The sequence below is a fragment of the Panthera onca genome, chromosome B4 (genome assembly GCF_046562875.1).
Source record: "Panthera onca isolate mPanOnc1 chromosome B4, mPanOnc1 haplotype 2, whole genome shotgun sequence".
Taxonomy (NCBI): Eukaryota; Metazoa; Chordata; class Mammalia; order Carnivora; family Felidae; genus Panthera; species Panthera onca.
The window spans coordinates 22,941,115-22,965,202 of record NC_138345.1 but is presented as its reverse complement, the minus strand read 5'-3'; the positions used below and the strand labels follow the sequence as shown (position 1 = coordinate 22,965,202).

Sequence of the window (24,088 nt, the reverse complement as noted above, 5' to 3'; positions counted from 1 at the left end):
TAATATATTTACCAATTCTAACAGTCTCTGAAAGATGTTAATTTTTAGTGAGGTAGAAATTTCATGAAAAGCATAGTCATTACTATGAATCATTACTAAGAAATAGCTTTTCAGAAAGTCCTAAGGGACACCTGGGTGGTTCAGTTGGCTAAGCATCTGACTCTCGATTTTGGCTCAGGTCATGATCTCATGGCTCCTGAGTTCATGAACTCTCTTGGGATTCTTTCTTTCCCTTTCTGCCCCTCCCCTGCTTGTACTCTTTCTCTCACTCTCTCAAAATAAGTAAATAAACTTAAAAAAAAAATAAAGTCCTAAGATTTAGTCATTAGGCTGCAGGATCTTGGTAGCAGAATGAGGAAAAATGAAGAGGAAAATAATTTTAGAGCCATCTCTCCTATCAGTGTACAATTTCAGCTTGAATGTGCTTGGAGTAAAGGAGACCTTGAAAGTACTATACAATAATCTAGTCCTTTGGGGACCTTCATCTCTATCTGAAAAGGTGCTCATCGTAGAGGCATACAATTTCATTGGCGAAAATTATAGGAGCCTGAGTTCATTTAAATATAGAAGACCTTTAAAATTTGAAAAGCTTACAAAAATACCTTATACAAAACCTATTTCACTTTGTATACTTACAGAGTACAACATTGCTTAGAACACACATAGGAAAATATGAGTGCACAATCCTAAAGAATAGTAATATGTAATAATGAGTCATGGCAAAAAAAAAAAAAAAAAAAAGAAGAAAGGAAGGACAGAAGGAAGAAAGGAAGGAAGAGGAAAAATAGAAAAGAAATTGCAACGAAATTGCAAAGAAATTGTATGAAGGGCTTGCACTGAGGTAGTCCAATGATCTACCATGATAAATCCAATGCCTGTTCAAAGCTGAAACAGGAACTTCGAGGCTGTCATCAGAGCACACCACCTATTCTCTGAGAAACTCTTACCACTCCGTAAGCTAAGACGCTTCTGGAAGACCTCAGCAGGTATCGAGGGGTTGGCAGCACATGCTCATGAAGTTATGTCAGACTTCTTTGAGTAATTCCTCCTTCTGTGTCCTGGAGGCTGCCCATATTCCTTGTCCCATGGGGTGTGGAAAAGCAGAAATTTCAGTCTCCTGGCTGACTCTTCAGAGCCATTTCCAAGCCATTATTTCTCCACGATGACATAAAAACCCTTCTCCTTTGCTGGTTATGCCACCAGTGACCACTTTGTGCCCCTCCTTCTGGCTGCCTTCTGCCTCAGCTGTCCACTTCAATGCATCTTCTTCCCTGAACGGAAAATTGAGAGTATTCCACATGGAGACAGAAAAATGTGAAGTTAATCTACCTGTGCTTGTTTACCAAGCCATGCAAATGCTCTGCACCGATGGTGTTGCTGGCCAAGCCTTCAGGGCTCATGAAGGACTTCTCAACTTACTTCCCACTGATCAGAGTTCAGTTTTAAAAATCTGTGAATGATAAGTGAGATAGTAAGTCTTTTGAAGGTAAATGCCATTTTTTAAAGTGTATTTATTTATTTTGAGAGAGAGAGAGAGGGAGAGAGAGAGAGGCAGGGAGGGGAAGAGAGGAGGAGGGAGAGAGAATCCCATGCAGGCTCCGCACTGTCAGCACAGAGCCCAATGCAGGGCCCGAACTCACAAACCAGGAGATCATGACCTGAGAGGAAACCAAGAGTCAGACGCTTAACCGAATGAGCCACCCAGGCTCCCTGGGCAATGCCAGTTTTTAAAAAGTGAGTGAACCTCATGTTTTAGGTCCAAATGAGAAACCATTTATGAAAACAAACCGAGGTATACAGCAATAGTAGTAAGACAGTGTTTCCAGTTCTCCCTCTGTGATCTTTAAGAAGTCATTAGATTTATCCCAGGATTGTAGTGAGGGTTAAATGATATAAAACCTGGCAAGCGCTTGACACAATATCTGGCACCTAATAAAAGTTCAATAGAGAATGGCTATTATTAATTATTAACATTAATGGTATGCATTAGCCCTCAGTGACCCAGCACACGGGAGCATTTCAGATCACTGAAGCTTTTACCCATTTGTGAGATAGTTCTTTTTCCTAAAATGTCTTACCTTATTCCCTTTATTAAACAGAATATGCCAAAAATAATTTTGTGATGACTCAGAATCATTATTATGAACATCAGGATCTGTACCGAGCTTTAATGAGGTGTTGCCCTAAGTGTTTCCGGAAACGAATTGGACTGTTTACCACTGCACTAATTTACCAGAATGCTATGGTCTTAGAATTTATTTGTATAGTGTTTTGCAACTTTCCAGAACACATTTAAAGCTAGGATTTCTACCCCCCTTTTTTTTTAGCCAGGGTGGGTTAAGTTATGCTTTGATGACAGACAATCCCCAATTTCAGCAGCTAAAAACCAACTAAATTTTATTGTTTGCTTACACTCCATGTCCACTGAGAGTTGGCAGCTCTGCTTCTCGGGTTTAAAAGATGAGAATCAACAAGTTCCCAATGAGAAAAGAGAAAATAAAATTGAATTTTGTCAATTTTCCATGTTCTGAGCAAAGGCTTTAAATCTGTAACATTTCTTTTTCTCTCAATCACTAGTTGGTATGTATACATATGTAAGTTGCATTCAGGATATTGATTTTTTTTTCTGAAAAATCCTTATAAGGATTACGGTGTCACACCTGAGTATATATGTAAGCGAAATGAGGAAGTAAAGAAAGCCCAAGAAGAATATGATAAATATATCCAGGAAAACCTTAGGAAAGCAGCTATGAAAAGGCTGTCTGATGAAGAAAGGGAGGCAGTTCTTCAGGTAAGTATCCTGTAATTTATATTCATATGTAACACTTTAGAACATCTCTGAAAGAAAGGTCCATTGTCGATGATTCTTAAAGCCTGCACCTTGACTCTAAAATCAGAATGCTTTCATTTGGTTATGGTGACAGCTACGTGCGGCACACTGGGTTCTTTGGGGAGAGCAAAAGTTGTAATATAAGAATTATTGAATAATGTTTTGTTTCCAATTTTGTGAGCTATTGTTTTTCCTGGGATAGTTAGTGCCGTAAGGAAGCCCACCTTCTCCTTCAATGAACATGCAGAAGTAAGGCAAAAAAGCATTTTTATTTTCATTCTCATGTCCCTGAATTTTTCAAAAATAATATCCATAAAATAGATATTTTTCACTAGATGGAGCTCTAGAATAATTGAAACAGTTCCTAGACCAAATTTTTTTTTCTTTCCTGTAAACCAAATGTCCAAATTTTAAAATAACCAGCTGTGAGGTTTTTAATATATTTTCCTTATTTTGAATACAGTAGACATAAAGATATATGACCTTATGTGTTTAGTGCAAGACTTTTAACTGAAGCATTTAAAATATTGAGAGATGTGAGCAGGGTTGCTCCATATCTTAGGAGATTATTTATTAAGCACCTAATTGTTCTCTTCTAAAGTCATGCTATCTTGGGGCACCTGGGTAGGTCAGTCAGTTAAGCGTCTGACTTCGGCTCAGGTCATGATCTTGCGGTTTGTGAGTTTGAGACCCGCGTCAGGCTCTGTGATGACAGCTCAGAGCCTGGAGCCTGCTTCGAATTCTGTGTCTCCCTCTCTCTCTCTGCTCCTCTCCTGTTCATGCTCGCTCTCTCTCTCTCTCTCTCTCTCTCTCTCAAAAATAAATAAACATGGAAAAAAAATTTAAACTAAATAAGTAAATAAATAAAGTCATGCTATCTCTTCTAGAGGTAAAAATAGTACTTTATTCTTTGTTTTGTTAGTTTTGAAAGATTTCTACAAATACATTTCTAATGACCTTTTAAAAACATAAAAAAAATTTTCCTACATTAACTTCTGTTGAAAATGGATTTGTATGCTGTTATAAATTCTTAACATTTTATCAATGTCATAATAGTAAACATTTACTAAATTTCTGCTTTGCATATAGTATCATGCTAAGCCTCATGGATGATAAAAAGGGCATGAGATAAAATTCTACTATAGGTAATGTTGTAATATAATAAGAGGTGATATGTATATATGTAGGTGTGTATGTGTGTGTGTGTGTGTGTGTGTGTGTGTGTGTGTGTAGAAATCATAAGTTTTATTAGGTTCCACGACAGAGTATCTATCCACTGAAATATGTAGGTACATGTCTTTATCTGGGCCTTCAACTGCACAAGAAGAGGCTATTCCAGACAGCAGAAGCGGTCTAAAGGCAAGGACAGTGTCTCTTTGTTGACAGCCTTTGTTGAGTACCTTACTCAGTACCCAGTATAAACACAGATGTTTAACACAGGTGTGCTAGAAAGAAGAAAGGAAGAAGGTAGGCAAGAAGACTGGAAGACAGGGAGCTGGGACTTTGCATGTCATTTTCACAAAGACTACTGGTTTTTGGTCCATTCTCTCTCTTTCTTTTTCTCTCTTTCTCTTTCTCCTTCTCCAACCCCATCTCTCCGTAGTTCAGATTCTATCATCTTTAGAAAGTACATGCTTTTGTGAAAGTCAGGTTTTTATATCTAACCAATGCTGGAAAATAGGAAAAGGCACCAATAGATAGATCATCCGGACAGAAAATCAATAAGAAAACCTTAGCCTTAAACAACATTTATTAGACCAGATGGACTTAACAGATATATACAGAACATTCCATCCAAAAGCACCAGAATATACATTCTTCTCAAGTGCACATGGAACATTTTTCAGGATAGACCATATCTTATGCCATAAAACAAGTTTCAGTAAATTTAAGAAGATTGAAATCATATCAAGCATCTTTTCCAACCACAATGGTATAAAAGTAGAATCAATTACAAGATGAAAACTAGAAAAATAACACACTTATGGAGATTGAATAATATGCTAATGAACAACTAATGGATCAATAAAGAAATCAAAGGAGAAATAAAAAATACTTTCAGACAAATGAACATAGAAATACAACTAAAATATATGGGATGGCAGTCTAAGAGGGAACTTTATAACAATAAAAATCTCAAATAAGCCATCTAACTTTATACCTAAGCTAGAAAAGAACAAACTAGAAAAAGAAGAACTAGAAAAAGAAGAACAAAATAAACTCAAAGTTCTAGAAGGAAGGAAATAATAAAGATCAGAGTGGAAATAAATGAAATAGAAACTAAAAAGACTAGAAAAGATCAATTAAATTAAGAACAGTTTCTCTAAAAAGATAGATTAACCTTTAGTTAGATTCACTAAGAAAAAAAGAGGACTTGGGGCGCCTGGGTGGCTCAGTCAGTTAAGCATCCGACTTCGGCTCAGGTCACAATCTAGTGGTCTATGAGTTCAAGCCCCGCGTCGGGCTCTGGGCTGATGGCTCAGAGCCTGGAGCCTGCTTCTGATTCTGTGTCTCCCTCTCTCTCTGCCCCTCCCCGTTCATGCTCTGTCTCTCTCTGTCTCAAAAATAAATAAACGTTAAAAAAAATTTAAAAAAAAAGAAAAAAAAGAGGACTTAAATAAATAAAATCAGAAATGAAAGAGAAAAAGTTACAACTGATGCCACAGAAGTACAAATGATCATAAAAGACTACTATGAACAGTTCTATGCCAACATTTTGGGCAACCTAGAAGAAATGGATGAATTGCTAAAAACATACAGTCTTCAAAGACTGAATCATGAAGAAGTAGACAATCTGCATAGACCAAGTGCTAGTAAGTAGATTTAATCAGTAATCAGAAAACTCCCAACAAATAAAAGTCCAGGGCCAGATGGCTTCACTGGTGAATTCTACCAAACATTCAAAGATTTAACATCTATCCTCCTCAAACTCTTCCAAAACATCAAAGATGAAGGAATGCTTCCAAATTCATTTTATAAGGCCAGGATTACCCTGATACCAAAACCAGACAAGAACACCACACACAGTCACAAATCATAGACCAATATCCCTGTTGAACATAGATGCAAGAAACCTCAACAAAATATTAGCAAATCAATTTCAATAATATATCAAAAGTATCATTTACCATGATCAAGTGAGATTTATTTCAGGGATGAAAAGTTGGTTCAATACCTGCAAATCAATCAACATGATAGACCATATTAATAAAATGAAGGATAAAAACCATATGATTATTTCAATAGATGCATAAAAAGTATTTGACAAAATTCACCATCAATTTAATTATAAAAATTCTCAATGAAGTAGGTATAGATGGAATGTACTTCAGCATAATAAAGGCCATGTATGACAAGACCACATGCTGAACAGTGAAAAGACAAGGATGCTCACTCTCACCACTTTCATTCAACAGAGCATTGGAAGTCCTAGACAGAGCGATTAGGCAGGGAAAAGAAATAAAAGTCATCCAAACTGGAAAAGAAGTAAAACCCACTAATTATGGATGACATGATTTTTCCTCCAAAAATCTGTTAGAACTAATAAATGAATTTAGTAAAGTTGCACAGCACAAAATCAAGATCTGTTTTGTTTTTATATACTAACAACAAACTTTCAGAAACAGAAATTAAGAAAATAATTCCATTTACAATCACAATAAAAAGAATACAATACCTAGGAATAAATTTAACCAAGGAAATGAAAGATCTTTGCACTGAGAACTTGTAAGACACTGATGAAAGAAATTGAAGAAGACAAAATAAATTGAAAGGTATTTCATGCTCATGGATTGAAAGAATTAATATTGTTAAAATGTCTATATTACTCAAAGCAATCTAGAGATTCAATGCAATCCCTATCAAAATTTCAAAGAACAAAGTTGGAAGAATCACACTCCCTGATTTCAAACCATATTATTAGGATATAGTCAAAACAGTATGGTATGGGCATGAAAACAGACACATAGATCAATGGAACAGAATAGAGAGCCCAGAAATAAGTCCATGCATATATGGTCAATTAATTTATGACAAAGGGGGCAAGGATATACAATGAAAAAAGGACAATCTCTTTTAAAAGAGTGTTGGGAAAACTGGACAGCCACATGCAAAAGAATGAAACTAGACCATTATCTTTCACCATATGGAAAAATTAACTCAACAAAGATTAAAGATTTGAACATAAGACCTGAAGCCATAAAACTCCTAGAAGAAAATATAGGTAGTAATTTCCTTGATATCAGTCTTGTCAATGATTTTTTTGGATCTGACTCTAAAGGCAAGGGCAACAAAAGCAGAAATGAGCAGCTGGGACTACATCAAACTAGAAAGCTTCTGCACAGGGAGGGAAATCATCAACAAAATGAAAAGGCAAAACCTCCTGAATGGGAGAAGATATTTGCAAATCGTATATCTGGTAAGAGGTCAATATCCAGAATATATAAAGAACTCATAGAACTCAACAACAACAGTAACAACAACAACTAAAACCCAAACAATCCAATTAAAAAATGGGCAGAGGATCTGAATAGATACGTTCCCAAAGAAGACATGCAAATGGCCAACTGGTACATGAAAAGATGCCCGACATCACTAATCATCAGGGAAATGCAAAGTAAAAACCACAATTAAATATTGCCTCACATCTGTCAGAATGACTATTACCAAAAAGACAATGAAAAGTGTTGATGATGATGTAGAGAAAAGGGAAACCTCATGCCATGTTGGAGGGAATGTAAATTGGTGCAGTTACTATAGAAAACATTATGGAGGTTATTCAAAATTTAAAAATAAGACTATCAAATGATTCAGTGATTCCACTTCTGGGTATTTATCCAAAGAAACTGAAAACACTAAGTAGAAAAGATATATACCCCCCTATATTCACTGCAGTATTATTTACAATAGCCAAGATATAAAAGCAATCTAATTGTCCATATGTGTGTGTGTTATGCTAAGTGAAATAAATCACACAGAAAAAGACATACTATATGATTTCACTTACATGTGGAATCTAAAAAACAAAACAAAACAAAACTCATAAGAGTGGTGGTTGCCAGAAGGTAATGCGGTTGGGGGTGGGTGAAATGGGTGACGGGAATCAAGAGATACAAATTTCCAGTTATAAAATAAATAAGTATGAGGATGTAATGTACAGCATGATGACTGTAGTCAGTAATATTGTGTAACACGTTTGAAAGTTGCTAAAAGAGTAAATGTTAAAAGTCTTCAGCACAAGAAAACATATTTTGTAACTTTCTACAGTGACAGGGTAGCTAGACTCATATAGTTGTATGTTCTTGAGTTAGCCACATTCTGCTCATTCTTCATAAAATAATAGTCTCACTATACCTGCAAGGGGTCATCTAGTCTAATGATTCCACACTTCTCATTTTACAGATGAGGATATAAAATGCAAATATATTGAGTTTTGTTATCTATTCATTCATTTGTATGGCACTGTATCCAGGCCAGGGGGTACTATTGTGAGCAAGACAACTGCAATCTTTACTGACAGTGAACTTAGAGTTTGGTTTACATTTGCCCTTGGTCACAAAATTATCGAGTAGCTAAAAAGGGACTAAAACCTACATCAACCACTTCATAGGTCAGTGTTTCCCCACTACGTCATACACACATGCATAGGAAGTAACAAAAGGAAGCTCTGTCAGTTGGAGATCCAACAGGAAATACAAGGGACCTTCAGGATTCAGGATTCTGAATTTATGAAGGAACTATTTACAGAAGTGAAGCAGGGCTAAGGGAGCAAACAAAAAACACCGAAGCACCTCAGGACTGAGGACAGTGGGAATCCATCACCACCCTAGGCTTAACAGCAAAGGCAAGAAAGTGTTACCAGAGCATGATGAGATCTGGAGCCTGGAAGAGGGGCCACCTATCAGGATTGCAATTACAGACAGATGAGCCAGAACTAGCGTCCAGATAGTCAAGGGAGAGGAAGAAGAAATGCCCCAACCTCTCTCTCCTCCCACCAGTGCTGATTCCAGAGGCTGGAGGGCAAAAGAGCTGGAGGTATTGTGGGGAGCCTGCCCACAAGAATGAACCCTGACTCCCACCCCACAACACCATGGCGCTCATCACAGAGCAGGACAAGAAGGTGGAGAATGGATGGGGGTGTTGTGGGCACAAAAGAAACATGGAACCAGAGCCACTTATTTATTTTATGACTGCTTCTTCCTAGTTGAAGTTTTCCCCAAATTAATGATAAAAAACATGGAAGAAAGAAAAATTAATAAAAAAAATCACTATTGCTGCAATGAATAAAAGATGTTTTCGATGCAGTAACAAAAGTAAGTTTTAAAAACAGCAAAGAGGCTATTTCAATATAATATGAAATATGAGTTACATCTAGTTCCCATCTCTGGCTGTTGACTTTGATCCAAACATTTTTGTACACACTGGAAGATAAAGCAAACTATCCTTTAAAAGATAAAGGCTACAGAGAAAAAGTGTAGCTGCTGTGACCACAAGTAATGTGGAAATATCACTCAAGTAGCTAGAAAAACCTTTGATATTTGAAAGTGTATAAATGCATGGATTTCTTCTCTGCAGTAGACACCCCTGTGGAGCACTGTGGAAACATATTTTTCATTTCATAATAAAAGACTATGAAAAAAGAATTCTGAGGTCATCTTTTTGGAATACATCTCATACACTATTAAAGACTATACACTAACCCATCCCCCTCTTTTTAAAATTTAACCTGGATATCTTCCCTGTATCTTTTCTTTAAACCCTTTATCTAGACTCACTCAATGAGGTTCAAAATCCGTTGCCCTTTCCCCCAGCCAACCTATTCTAGTTCTCATCATCATTTTAACCTAAGCATAGAAATAAGCCATTGACATTTTATTATCCCCCAAAAGTTTTTACAAGATTAAATTTGTACTATGAGGGCTTATTATGCAGGTGTGATTATAAGGCACTTCTAATCTTTTCCAAAACCTAAATATATAGCCATGGATTTCAAGGACTGTATTTTCAAGACAATATCTTAAATTCTATGTTCAGTTTGACTGTTTTTGTGTAAATAAAATGATTTGTGCATCAATAGTAAATAATAGAAAGTGTTAATTTTTCAAATTTCAGAGCACGAATTCGATTAGAGGTTTCGGCCCATTTTGTCAATGAGATCTCTGGTGCACTGTCATAAGGGACTATGCAGAGATGAAATTACCTTTATTGCTCCTAAAAGATCCCTAATTTTGAATTCATAGATTACTGAGAATATAAAGCATTAACTCATTAACTACATTATTGAATTAGCATGTGTGTTACATTTAATGACATCTCAGTCATTTCTAGTATACATTAATGGGAAGTATAGATCCTTTGACTATATGAAGAGTTCTTTATAATACATGGAAAAAATACATAAAAGATCATCTCTTGTTAAATTGAGTTTTGGCATTTATGCAATTCCATTTAATCCCATATAAGCAAACATGCCATGCAAGCCCAAATCAAGCCTTTTCATGAATGAAGATAATGGCTTAAAAAAAAAGTTAAAGAAAAAAAACCTAAAATTTTTACAATAAACAATTTCCTATTCAAAAATATGTTTTGCCTGGTGAGGAGGTGTGGGGGTGGGGGTGGATATCACTTTTAAATTGTTTTTACCAAAACATTTGCTATGAGTTTAGTTTCATACTACTTGTAACTCTGCACATTCATAGTTGATGGTAAAAACAAGTACAGTAACATTAAAAACAGAGCAAATAAATACTCCCTCTGGGAATTGAACACACAATCGAGGACAGGACTTGGCCTCTGTATAATATGTTTTGTTACTTAGCCAAGTGCTTGATAAATACTTATCATCCTGTAACGTTATCTTCCTCTGTTTTCTTTACCAATTTGCATTTTTCTTCACTAGTATACTTTTTTTTTTTTTTTTTTTACCATCGACATTACTTTTGCAGCTACTTTAGTATTTACGGTGTTTGTCACATTTTCAGGGGCTGAAGAAGAACTGGGAAGAGGTACATAAGGAGTTCCAGTCCCTCTCTGTGTTCATCGATTCCATACCGAAGAAGATTCGCAAGCAGAAGCTGGAAGAAAAAATGAAGCAGCTGGAACATGACATCGGTGTCATTGAAAAGCACAGAATTATTTACATTGCCAATAAGTAATAACGGATTTCTAAAATAGAGTCATTTTCACATAGGAAAAAGCCCGCTGGAAAACATAAACATGAAACTTTGCTTTTCAAAGAGGAAAATACTCTGAAAGAGAATAAAAATAGTTTTTACCGAAATGCTTAGGCAATGTTTAAAGGATAATTGAATTATTCTACTTACATGAGGGAAAATTCTGTTTTTACCAGCGTTAGGTTTTCTAAGCATGAAGTTTGATGTTGCGTGTTCCAACTTGTAGTATAATCCATTATTATTATGTACTTGTTTCACATAAATATTAATTTCTGGGCCCCAAAGAATAAAGCCAGCACTAGGAACTTCCGATTCTACACTGCACGATACAAAGAACACAACATTAAAAACTTAAGTATTTTGAATTGGAAATAGTGGCATATGCTTTCTTGCTTCTCCGGTGTTCTTGGCATATTTTTTCAGAACCGCCCACGTTTAGCAGTGTATATTCTCAGATAGCCTATGTCATTTCCAACCATTCCCAACTGCAAATATTTTCAATGTCTATAATGCTATATATGCCGAAGGGCTTATATTTCAAGGAAGAAAAATGAAGAAGGCAGCATAAAATCAAGAACACAATTTACAAAATGCATCACTGAGGATAATCAAAGAGAATAACTCTTCCAAGCATACCAACTTTTAAAAACTTTGCTATTCACTGTAAGTGCTTTACTCCATAATTCATTATATGTGTTGCACTGAAATGGGATGTTGCTTTTTCTTTTTGGTCCTATGTATCTATTTTTTTGAATTATAATGTTTCTATTTGTAAGATTATTAAGCAATAAATTTATGTGAGTAGAGCTGTCTTCAACTCTATGGCTATAAGGAAAGTCTAAAAGGAAAAGATTTTTTTTATGAAACTTTAGAGAAATTCAGTAATGCATATGAAATAGAAAATATCAGAGAATAACAACATCTGCTACTAACACTGATTTTAATCTTATGGAAAATAGAAAAAAATATGGCAGCCTTTTGAGACTTTTCCCAAACAGAATTTGAGAGCATGGTACAAAAGCTTACTTCAAATAAAATGGTTATACACAAATGTTTTTGAAAACTCACTTTAGACTTTTTTCATATCTTTTTATGAACATCATTTCTTTATTTCTTCACCTTCAAGCAGATCTAAAATTAAAGATAGCAATTATCCAGAATGGGTGGTTGCCTCTTAGGGTAAGCTAATAGCTATAACAATAAACCCCCAAATGTATAATAATAACATAATAGAAACTCATTTCTTGCTCACATAACAGTACTGTGCTGTGAATAAATGAGCAGAAACTCTTTTGCACACAGTTGCTCAAGAACCCAGACCTAGCGAGTGGGTAGGCTCTGTTCTATCCAGAGTTGGGAGACTCATGGACAGGCCAAGCCTAGAAAAGATACACACCATTTCTGTTTGCATTTTCTAAGCCAGTTACACTAATTGCACCAACTACCTCCAAATCTTATTTGCCTGATAAAAATTTCTCATTTACATTATTGTCCTATGTTAATGAGGAGGGTATGTCCTCTGTTTTCATGCAGTCAGTTAGGGACTCAAGTCTCCTTTTGTCTAGTGGCTCTGCTCAGTACAGCCATCCTTCTCCATGACACTTAAGGATAAGATGTAGAATTTTATTTGTGAGATGATTCCTATACATACTAAATTTTAAATAATTCAAAGTCAGTAGCAATGCAAAAAAACCCGAATTATTTCAGCCTTATCATGGTTATGTTTTGGGGCCATGAATGAGAGTTGCCTTAAGTGATATCCCTGTGGTTCTAATGGATGATTTTTCTCTCGATTTCTGTAAATTTCTACTAAAGAATACAGACTTTTCCCCAGGCCCACAATGTTGTGGTAGATTGACTTTATTGCCTTTCTCACTCACAGGCTTCCTAGGGAAAACTTCCTATCCGTTGTTCCTGAGACATTATCCTAAACCACCCTACCATGGGATCCCAAACTTGAAAACCTCCAGTGCAAGCTTCCCATATCCACATCCAAACACACACACACACACACACACACACACACACACACACACACACACACACCTGGGTCATCCTACCAGGCAGGGGAGGGACAGACACCTGACTCAGGCGTTTGGCCAGTGACTGATCAGATTCTCTTTCTTGAGAACGTGAATTAAGAGACACAAGACCACAGGCATTTGGGAGAAGGCACTGGAGCCTAAAAGGTCAAACTTCATGCCTGCAGCTAGTTTGACTTGGTTTCTATTCCTATTCAAAAGAGCTCTGAATAGAATAAACATCTGATATGGTCTGGCCCCTTGCCTGTGATTTCTTCCAATTGGCTCCTTGAAATGCTACCCCCACCCCACTGTGACAGGCGTTCCTTTAATATTGAAGTATAGAAGCCTCCCAAAATTTTGCACAGTGTTTTTCTCTACCCTTTTGTTTCTCCTCCTGCCTATCTGCCTGGAAGATCTCTGCTCTTCAAGAGTTGGATCACATTACATTTCTGTGACATCCCTTTTTGATGCCTCAGACTCTGTCCTCCTATTCTAGCATTGCTCATATCGTATTGTGCATATGTGGTTATCTGCTGCTTCCCACAAAACGGCAAGCTTCTGGGGGAGAAGGGACTGTATCTCATCATCTGCATTCCTTAGAATCTACATAATAACTGGTAGATAGAAGGTGCTCAGAAAAGTCTTTGTTGAATAAATTAATGATGCCCAAGCATATATATTAATGACCCTTTGGTATTATTAATTATCATGACAAAAATCAGACTTAGAAGATAGGGATTACTAAACAAAGCAGTTAATACAACAGCAGCTTGCTGCATGATCAAGTCAGGGGAAGGCAATTTCATGTAGTGCTTATGAACTTAAGCATTGGAGTTGGGTGGATTCAGGTTCACATCCCAGCTCAATGCTTACTAACTGTGCTAAAATCTTTTTAAGCTATGTTTTCCTGGGGCACCTGGGTGGCTCAGAGAGTTGAGCACCCAACTCTTGATCTCAGCTCAGGTCATGATCTCACAGTTCATGAGATGGGGCCCTGTGCTGGGCTTCGCACTGACAATGTGGAGCCTGCATGGGATTCTCTCTCTCCTCCTCTCTCTTCCCATCTCCCCTTCTCTCTCAAAATAAATAAATAAACTTAAAGAAAAAGATACGTTTTCCTAATCTGTACGATGGGGTCGATAACCCATAGCCATGCTTTGCGGAGTTGTGATGAGAACAGAATGAAACAATACGTATATAAAAACATAGTCTCTGGCATGTAGAAGGATAATACATTTATTGCTAAGATTTATTATTAAGAATCCTTCAATTCTGTAGTACTTCTGTCCAATTGGTTCTGGGTCCATTAGTATACTGTCGATAGCACTTCCCAAGCTTATAAAATCCAGTTGCTGGGAAGGACCTAACTGAACATTTTAGAAGTCCTGAAATTAGCCTAGTCTGGCTAATCTCTTTAGTGGCTCATGCAGATGATAACTGTATTTGGAAACTGCTATCTTTAATAACTGGCAAAAATTTGGCAATACTTCCTGAATTACTCAGCACAGATATTCCCCCTCAAAAAGATAAGCTTAAATCATAAGGCTGCCAAGCATCACTAAGGAAAAAGGTTTGCAAGGCTATCTCTAACAAAGCCTCATGGGTTATATTTATTAGTGAATTAATGTGACCCAGGGCCTGACCCCAAGTCTGAGGGCCCACAGGTTCACTGTTCTCAGGACCTCAGAGACTGATACACATGAATGAAAAGGTACATGAGTCTGAGTTGTCCTCTGAAAATCATTTTTTTTACTGTAATCAAACACATAACAAAATTCATCATCTTAACCATTTTGAAGCATACAGTTCAGTTGTATTAAGTACCTTCAATATGTTGTACAACCATCACCAGCATCCTTCTCCATTAATATTGTCATCTTATGAAACAAACTCTATAGCCATTAAAGAAGAACTCCCCATTCAGTCCCTTCCCCCCACCCCCTGACAACTGCCATTCTACTTTCTGTCTCTATGACACTTAAAAATAGTCTGAAGAATTAATAGAAGTTGGGAGAGGTGGGGAAGAGAAAGGTTGTGGGAGGAAAAGAATTCCAAGCAGAGAGAATAAAATGTGTAAAGAATCTGGGGCAGGAAACCCTCAACCCTTAGGAGGAAGGCAGCCATTGGAGCTGGAGTGTACAGAGAAGGGAGAAAGATTCAAGCTGAAGATGAAGAGGGAAGTGATGGGCATTAGTGTGTTCTAAGCAGGGAAGTGGCATGATCCAGTCCATTTTTAAATGATCACTTGCTACATGGATTAAAGTAGAATGAATGAATGAATGAATGAATGAGGGAGACTAGGAGATTATCCTAATCCTGCAGGTAAAGAAAATTGTGGTATAAAATCAGTGCTGTGGTAGTGAAGACAAAGCGTAGCTGTTGGCTTCAAAGAAATATATAACAAATAAAAATAGAACTTTGTGATGGGTTGAAAGAGGTGGAAGAGGGAGATTTCAAGGACGACCACCAAATTTATGGTTTTAGCAGCCAGTCAGTGGAGGTGCCATTTTCTGAATTGGGGAAATGCAAAGGTGAACCGGATTGGGGAGGATAGGTAAAGAGATCATGAATACAATTTTAGACCTCTTGTATTTATGACAATCTTGTGATTTCTAGTTGGAGATAAATGATGACAATGGTGATGATAGACAGAATTTTACACATGTATTTGTGACAATCCTGTGACATCTAGTTGGAGATAGATGAGATAGACAGATAGATAGATAGATAGATAATTTGAGTCATAAAAGAGATCTGGGACAGAACTATAAATCTGGGGATTCATCAGCATGAATGAAATCACCCTGGGACAAAGTATTGAGTGAGAAGACAAATACATGTCAATGACTCTACCATGTAGAAGTCAGATGGGAGAGCAGGAAGGAGCAAGTAGAAGACAGAATGAGTGGCCTGTGAGGTTAGAAGAAAACCAGGAAGCCAAGAAAATTCAAAAAAGGAGCACCCTTTTAGTAAGGGAGAGCCTTGACAATGGGAATGAAATTCTCAACATCCCAGCTGAGAGGCTTCCCTCTCCTCTGCTCTGAGCAGGATACTGGTCAACTCCTACATTGGCTCCTCTCTTCCTCTTTAATATTTGCAGTTCAAGCTCTTATGCTGAAATCCTTTTATCTCTCTAGATATGTTAATGTCATTGGCCAATGTCACAACATTAGCAGGTGACTTACATGTCTATTAATACAGCCCACATTAATAGTTTGACCACCAAAGCAAAGGATACTTTCCAACAGCTCAAGGAAATTTTTCAGTAGGTAAGAAGGCTAATGCTAGTTAATATCATAATCAACTCTCAAGAGGGCAATCTAACTTCTCTCATTTCCACATTCCTAGGAACCCATAGAATATGATTTGTTCATAAACACTGGTGATTCCAAGCAGAAGACAAGCATAGAAGGGACAAAAAAAGGGCAAGATAATTTTTCCGGAAGGTTTGTTTCTTCCTGACTGAGATGTGTTATGGTGAAAAAAAAAATCAGCAAGTTTGGCTCTGACAGTAAGTTATGCAATCTTTGGGAAATCACTTAGTGTCCCTCAACCTTAGTCTTCTCATCTGTAAAGCAATGAAACTGAAGTAGATTTTGTTCAACCCTCCCTCTGGTTCTAATGGTCTGTCATTCTAAAAATACATGACGATTAAAAAAAAAGTAAATGACCGTTTTCAATTTAGCTTAAGCAGAAGTTTGGTCTCTAAATTTGTCAGGACACAAAAAAGCACTAGAAGACCCAGAGCCAATGATTTGCAAAACACTTATCAGCCCAATCTGCCATTTGCCATACTGGAAAGAGTGTTAAGTAAAGCAAAACTCTCACTAGTTTTTTGGTCTTTTTAGATGTAAGCTTTCTTAATAATAGTCATTTGAGGTTTTCAACCACAGGGTGTTCATTCCTCTAAGGATTTTAAATAGATGGTCTCTCTAGGACACTAGTGCAGCAAGAAAGAAGGAAAGGAGGGGAGAACAAAAAGAAGGAGGGAGGGGAACAGGGACAGAAGGAGAAAATTTTTAAAAGAAATGGAGTAGGTCCTATTAACTAGAAAGAGTGGTTCCCATTAGAAAAGAACATTCTCTTTGACTGTATCACCGACTCTGTGCTCTTAGAACAATGTGGCAAAAAAATTTTAAAAAGAGGAATTTTGTCTTCATGATAAAAGATTGATTGATTCATTCATTGGTGAGTGACATCAAAGGTGGCAGCATTTTTTCTTCATAATGTACTTGGTGAGAAATAACTGAAATTAGCAACAGACTAAGTTAATGCTAATTATCCCTAGAAACTGAGCATACTTTTAACAAGATGGGTGTAAAAAAGCCATGAGCATATTAATTTTTTTAAGTTGCATATGCAGATATGGCCTTTAGAATCAGACTTATTATTCCACAGGATGCTGCCTATATAAAGAAATGAGGATGGATGGGTGATATATATATGATACATATATTTCATATATATATATGATATATATCCACACATATGCAAACACACACACACACATAGACTTTTTAAATGCCTTAAATTTAGGCACTCAAATGTAGTCTATGAAGCAAGCATATACACTTACCTAAATGTTGTTATTGATATGGAAATGTTACTATCTATGGAATTCTTTTTTTTAATTTTTCCAATGTTTATTTATTTTTGAAAGACAGAGAAAGAGTGTGAGTGGGTGAGGGGCAGAGAGAGAAAGAGACACAGAATCTGAAGCAGGATCCAGGCTCTGAGGTGTCAGCACAGGGCCCGATGTGGGGTTTGAACTCACAAACCATGAGCTCATGACCTGAGCCAAAGTCGGACACCCAACTGACTGACACACCCAGGCGCCCCTCTATGGAATTCTTTTGGAGTAAAAACTATCTATCCCACCCATGAACCTCTGCCACCAAATTCTCTTTTCCTGAAACAGCCAATGTTATCAATTTTTATGTACCTTTCAGAAATATTTTATAAAGAGAAGTGAATATATGTATGTATATGTATACATAAGACATAACTGTACATACATATAGACATATGTGTATATATGTATAAATATATATATATATATATATATATATATATATATATTCCTATTTCTTTCATTTTGTTACCTCAAAGGAGAGGATGAAATACTTACCCTCTTCAGTTAGTAATATTGTAGAGCTCATTTTTTATCAATACATAATGTTTTTCATTTCTTTTTTGTGGATGTGTGGTATTAAATTGTATGGGTCTGTATAATTTGTTTTATCAGGGCTCTATTGACAGACATTTAATATTTCACTTAAGTTGTTTTCAATATTTGCTATTAAAAGCAGCGCTGCAGTGAATGACTTTGAACATATATCATTTCACACATTTGGCTATATTTGCAGGGAATCATTCCCAGGAGAGAAATAAGGAGGTCAAAAGGTATGTGCACTTGTAATTTTATTACAAACTATTTTCTACTTTGCTGTGTGTGTGTGTGTGTGTGTGTGTGAATAAGTGATGTATATACAAGGACCAATGATTTACCCAAATGGAAGTTGGGGAAAGTGAGTCTCCCACATACCTATTTCTCACAGTCACTGAATCCCCCACTGAATCCCCCAGAAGAAACCATTGTGACCAGTGTCTTGTGTAAGTTTCCAAATAATATTCTATGCAGATATGCATCTATAATATAAAAACAATCATATATGTATCTATAGGAGAATTATGACAATTTGACAGATGTGCACTTTTCTTCTGTTAGTTTGTGGGGATCAGAAGACTCTTGCCAAGAGAGGTTTTTGTTTTTGTTTTTGTTTTTTAAAGTCACAGACAGTTAATCTTTCTACAATGAGATTAGGAGGGGAAAAAAAAATGAAGAACCCACTGGTAGCAGTAGGAAGCAAGAGCCTTCTAGGGTCTGGCATTTGATGAGATAGATATCAGTTATTGTGCATTTCCGTTGATTTTACATGGCAGAACATATGGCAGAGATTTGGGAACATGCATGCCTGAAACCAGGTTACTGTTACACTCCCTAACTATGTTGCTTGCAGGGCTGTTGTTGCCACAGTAGTTGGCTGTGCCCACGAAAAATGGGGTGCTGGTCTGTTCCCACAGATTGTTATCCTACTCCTCATGGTAAGGAGGGCACTGCCATGTGTTCTCAGCCAGAGTCTCTTGTCCAAGGTTTCTGGTTTGGTTGACAACATCCTCCTGTTCAGTACAACTTTTATCATCACAGTTTGAGATATGGTGGCCAATTTCAGCCTGAGCAACAAGCATTGAAGGGAGAAGTGGCCAATTTGTTTGCGACATCAGGTTATTTCTTTCTGCACTTGATAAGATGATAAGGAAACCTGCAGGCCCTGATCTGGTGGTTTTTGTCATAGGGACATTGTAATAGCTTTTCAGGGTCCAGGGAATCGATGTAAGTTTCTTCCATGTTGGAAATGAAGGAGGAAATCCAAGTGCTTTTCCCTAGAACTAGACCGCGATGAAATGGACAAATTACATGAAGCAGTCAAGTTTGGGGGCTGGATGTATCTCCTAAAGCAACCGGTTAAACACTTAACAGAGCTGAGGTATCCATAAAACAATTGTTTTTCTTCCTCCGTGGAGACGCGCTCTCCTTACAGTCGCTTTCTCCGCCCACTGGCGCCCCAGCTACCCTTGCTTCTGGCTTCAGACATTAAGGGGGCGGAGACACCCCACTTCCTGTGACGCTGGTCTTGGCTCTGCGGGAGCTTGGGCCTCCTGGAGCCTCCTTCCCCTTCGAGGGGCACACCACCCTAGGCCCTTCCCACTCTTTAGGTTCCTGTTTGTTTGTTTGTTTAATGTTTATTTATTCATTTTAGAGAAGGGGGGGGGCGGGCACAGTGAATCCCAAGCAGGCTCCATGCTATCAGCACAGAGCCCGACCTGGGGCTTGAACTCAGTAAGCATTAAATCACCTGAACCGAGATCAAGAGTCGATGCTTAATGGACTGAGCCACCCAGGTGCTCCAGGAATAACTTTTTTGTTGTCTTGTCATTTTTTATCAGCCCACACACCAACAACATTGTGGATTCCATCAGGAAAGCTATGGTTCTACTGACCTTTACTATGCCTATATGTACGTTCTGGATGGAAGAGGGCCCATGGATAAGGGTTGAATTTTCTAATCTGTATTCGCTGCAAACATCTGAGATCTTTCATCTTCCCAGTGGTAGAGGCTGTGATGGGTCTACTGCTCCCTTTGTTTTGTGTTTTTCTCTTTCTTTACTGGGTTTTTTTTTAAACACTAGAAGGCTACACATTTGGATTTTAAATTGCAAGCTGCATTCGAAGAATCTCTCTTTAACACAACTCTGTTCACTTCCATCTCTCTGTGCAAACTGCATGGCCCTTGCCAGAGCTCTTTTCTCCCATTATATCTTGCTAAAAGCAACAAAGAGCAGTCAACCCACTGTAATATTCTCAGTTTATCCAAACAGTTCCCTTCGAGGGGGTAGATAAGCAGATGATTTCTTCTCTATGACAGATCAAGTGACAATTTTACCAAATACTTTAGCCATGGAATAACAAGGTCAACAGCTTTCCAGTCTGCCCAAGAATCTTGCCTATCATCTGTATATCATAAAGTTCAATCACTATTAAGAGGAATCAGACCTTTGTAAGGTACAGAAAGCCTGTCAAGTCTTATCTTTCATAGAATTCTGCTCCAATGATGTGTCTGTATCACCTAAGTGCCCATAAGCACCAGAGTTTGCTATCACATGCTCAAGGACCCCTATTCACCAATAGAGTTAATCAAGACAAAGGTAACTGTCCAAAGCTTCTCATAAGCAAGGAAACCAACAAAACAGAGGCACTTAGCAGCTGTCTCCTTTCTATTCCCTGGCTTTTGTGAGGCCAATACAGAGGACAAACCCTAATCTTGTGCAATTCCCACACATGAACTGTGCTGGTTTGGACCAATGCAGGTTTCTTTTATCTTTCCTGGCTTTGAGGAGACATCAAATTTTCTTCTGGATGAGCTCTGTGGCTCTGCATAGCCAGCAGGCTTAGGCGTCAGGCCCAGAGCACCCTGGAGGCCACATGTGGCTTCATCTGGACAAATACTTTAAAACAAATTCCCTGGCTTTTCTTCAGAGTTATAGAGATGACAGGCAAGTGCCACCCACGTAGTAAGACGGTGTCCAGCACTTACCTGAGGGCCTTCTAGGGTATGGATAGTATAAACAAGTGAGATGGGTGAGTTAAGCCTGAAATTATAACATTATCTTAGAATTTGGATCACCATCTTACTATAGCATTAAACTGCTGTAGTTCTTTTGTAACGCATCTAAAGTTTGTTTTTGTTTTTTTTTTTTTATCACTTTGACACACCCTTTGGAGAATTAAAATACGGTAGTAAAGCCTAAAAGACTCCGTTTCTTCTAAGTATATTTTATAAAATAAAAAGTAAAATAAAGAATGTGCCAAGATTCTAAGTGTTCAAAATTTCTAATTACTTTAGTATGAGCCAGGAAATTGATGGAAACTGACCCTTATGCTTTTAAAACTTTAAATAAAATGGAGAATTCTAAAAAAGTAAAATGTAAGCCAAGGGCTTTAAGCAGAATATGCTCTTTGTAAAAGACGCATTATTCTATCAGCATTTACTCTTATGTTTCTAGTATTATCTCATAAGTTTAAGTGTATTTTAAGTAATAACCTGGCATTGATTCATCATCTGGTATTTGAGGATTATTTTTAGACTTTAAATGTCATGTAAATTCAATTCAGTTATAATGAGTCTTTAGATTGATACTTTATTATTACAATCATTTTAATACACACATTGAGACCAATTTTCTGAAAAATGTTAGATTTTAAAACTTTTAATTTGTTAGATTCTTTCACAGCTCACATCAGAATTCATGTGTGCTAGATAGTTTATTCAAATGTTTAAGAGAAAACTAAATCTAAAATTATTATATTTTCTAACTAGTATTTTTCTGGGGGTCTTATGTTGTATGATCTTTCACTCCACCCCCACCTCACATATTGAACTTCTGCTTTTTTTTAATGTTTATTTATTTATTTAGAGAGAGCAAGACTGCATAGGGAAGGGTTAGAGAGAGAGGGAGAGAGAGAATCCCAGTACAGAGCCTGATGTGGGGCCCGATCCCACAAACCATGAGATCAGGTTATCATGATCTGAGCTGAACTCAAGAGTCAGATGCCTAACCAACAGCCACCCAGGTGCCCCTGAACTTCTGCTTTTCTACTGCGTATTCTCAAGATTAGATTTTCCTTATTCATCCTTCTCCCATGCCCGTATCTCATTAAATCTGTCATCATAGATATATCATTTTACATACCATTAAGAAAAAAAACCTTAACATACTGTCACAATGCTTTCTTATCACTCAGAATTTTTGTTTTATAGGAAAAGAACCCTTTTCAACTTAAGATGCATATTTCTCCATGTAGTCTTATGTGAAATAGAAAGATCAAGGTTAAGGTAACCCTAAAATGTCTTTGCATTCAGAGCTGCACTCCAATCCAGCTCATTTTGGAAGCATCCAGAACTGTAACCCCATTGGACACTTCCCATTGCTCACGGAACCCTATGAAGCTGCTTACGTGGTGCTATTACATTTGCCCTCTTTTTCAGGATAAATTCTTATGAACCATGCTGTAAGAATCCTCTCTGATATTGGTTAGCACAGCTTCCAGCTGAGAGTTGGGGCGATGTCCTTCTGGGAAATTAGAGCAGAATATAAAAGCGATGGGCACTGAGGTGCCTATTTTGATGGTCTGTTTATCAAACCTGGTTTGATCATTGGATGTGCAAAAATTTTTCCTTATATTACAGTTCGTATCCTTTCCCTCTAACGTCAGTCTAGTAAATCCACAATCTGTTGGATTTGACTCCCAACTGATGCTCAATTGATGTAGCTCAGACATTTGTGTGGAAATTTACTACAGTGACTACTCTTCCATCTAATAGGGAAAAAGTTTTGTTCCTATGGTAACTGTTTCAGAGCAACGCATACTTACTATACTTCTAAAATATGCAGCCCATCCTTATGGGAGTACACATCATCCTGAAAGATTTTTTACCCCTTCAATAAACATTGATTTTTTTTTTTCCTTTTCACCTGATTTCAGAATAACATAAAGCTTTGTTTGTAAGAACTGCTGAGGAAGAGCTTCGGGAAATAAGAACTATGGATGAGACTGGCCCCTGGCAGCTGTCGTGTGAGAGCAGAAACATAGTCCTCAAGTGATTTCTGGGAACCCATGACCAGTCCCTCCATAGCTGTATTTCTACCAGACTCTTTCTATTTTCCATGCATCATCATGTTTGCTGTGTTTGGGATGTTGCTATGCAAAACGATATAAAAGAGTGGATTTTTTTTCCTGAGGCAATTAAGTTTAGCAAATGCTACTTTAGCATGATGCAAAAGTTCCTTAGAAAAATTTTAGAACTCCTTGGGGAATGATCTAAGAATGTTCATGATAAGAAAGGATAAATTTCAATAATGGCCTAAAATGTCATTCTGCATGATAAAATCCATCAGTTCCAGGGGCTTTGTGACAACTGACATCACTTAAGCCACAGTTTTCGAAAGGGTTCTTATTTGTATTTTGCAAACAAAAGGCCCTTGCCATCTTTTTATTCAAATTCATTGGCCTCTATCAATTTTTCCCTTTAAAAATTATATACTACAATCCTGTTATAGCCAAAAAATAAAAAAAAAGAAGGGAAGAAAGAAAGAAAGAAAGAAAGAAAGAAAGAAAGAAAACACCAAAACTAGAGCTTACAGCATTTGTTAGAAAAGTTTGCATCATGGGGTGCCTGGGTGGCTTCAGTCAAACTGACTCTTGGTTTCGGCTCAGGTCATGATCTCACGGTTTGTGAGCTCGGGCTCCACATCAGGCTTTGTGCTTACAGCACAGAGCTTGCTTGGGATTCTCTTTCTCCCTCTCTCTCCGACTCTCTCTCTCTCTCTCAAAATAAATAAACATTAAAGAAAAACTTTTAAAAAAGTGTGCATCATGGTCTCCTTTTCATTTTATCTTTCTTTTGTGGGTGTGTGTGTGAATCGTTTTCAGAGCTCACTCA

At 37.3% G+C, this 24,088-nt stretch overlaps 1 protein-coding gene and 1 pseudogene across 3 annotated transcripts in view; one reads left to right on the top strand and one right to left on the bottom strand.

The window, feature by feature from the left end:
* The window catches only part of ENKUR (enkurin, TRPC channel interacting protein), a 30,650-nt gene extending 18,845 nt beyond the window's left edge, over nucleotides 1-11,805 (top strand). Inside the window, exons 4-5 of one of the 3 annotated variants that reach the window (XM_060659142.3) lie at nucleotides 2,645-2,791; nucleotides 10,810-11,805. In XM_060659142.3, the coding sequence (XP_060515125.1) occupies nucleotides 2,645-2,791; nucleotides 10,810-10,983 (321 nt within the window). In that variant the 3' untranslated portion in view covers nucleotides 10,984-11,805. The remainder of the gene's footprint in view (nucleotides 1-2,644; nucleotides 2,792-10,809) is intronic. The other 2 variants (XM_060659143.3, XM_060659144.3) reach the window with 2 other exon arrangements.
* A 7,130-nt stretch (nucleotides 11,806-18,935) lies between these two features.
* Nucleotides 18,936-19,444, bottom strand: LOC132660390 (gametocyte-specific factor 1 pseudogene; annotated as a pseudogene).
* Between the last annotated feature and the right edge of the window lie 4,644 nt (nucleotides 19,445-24,088).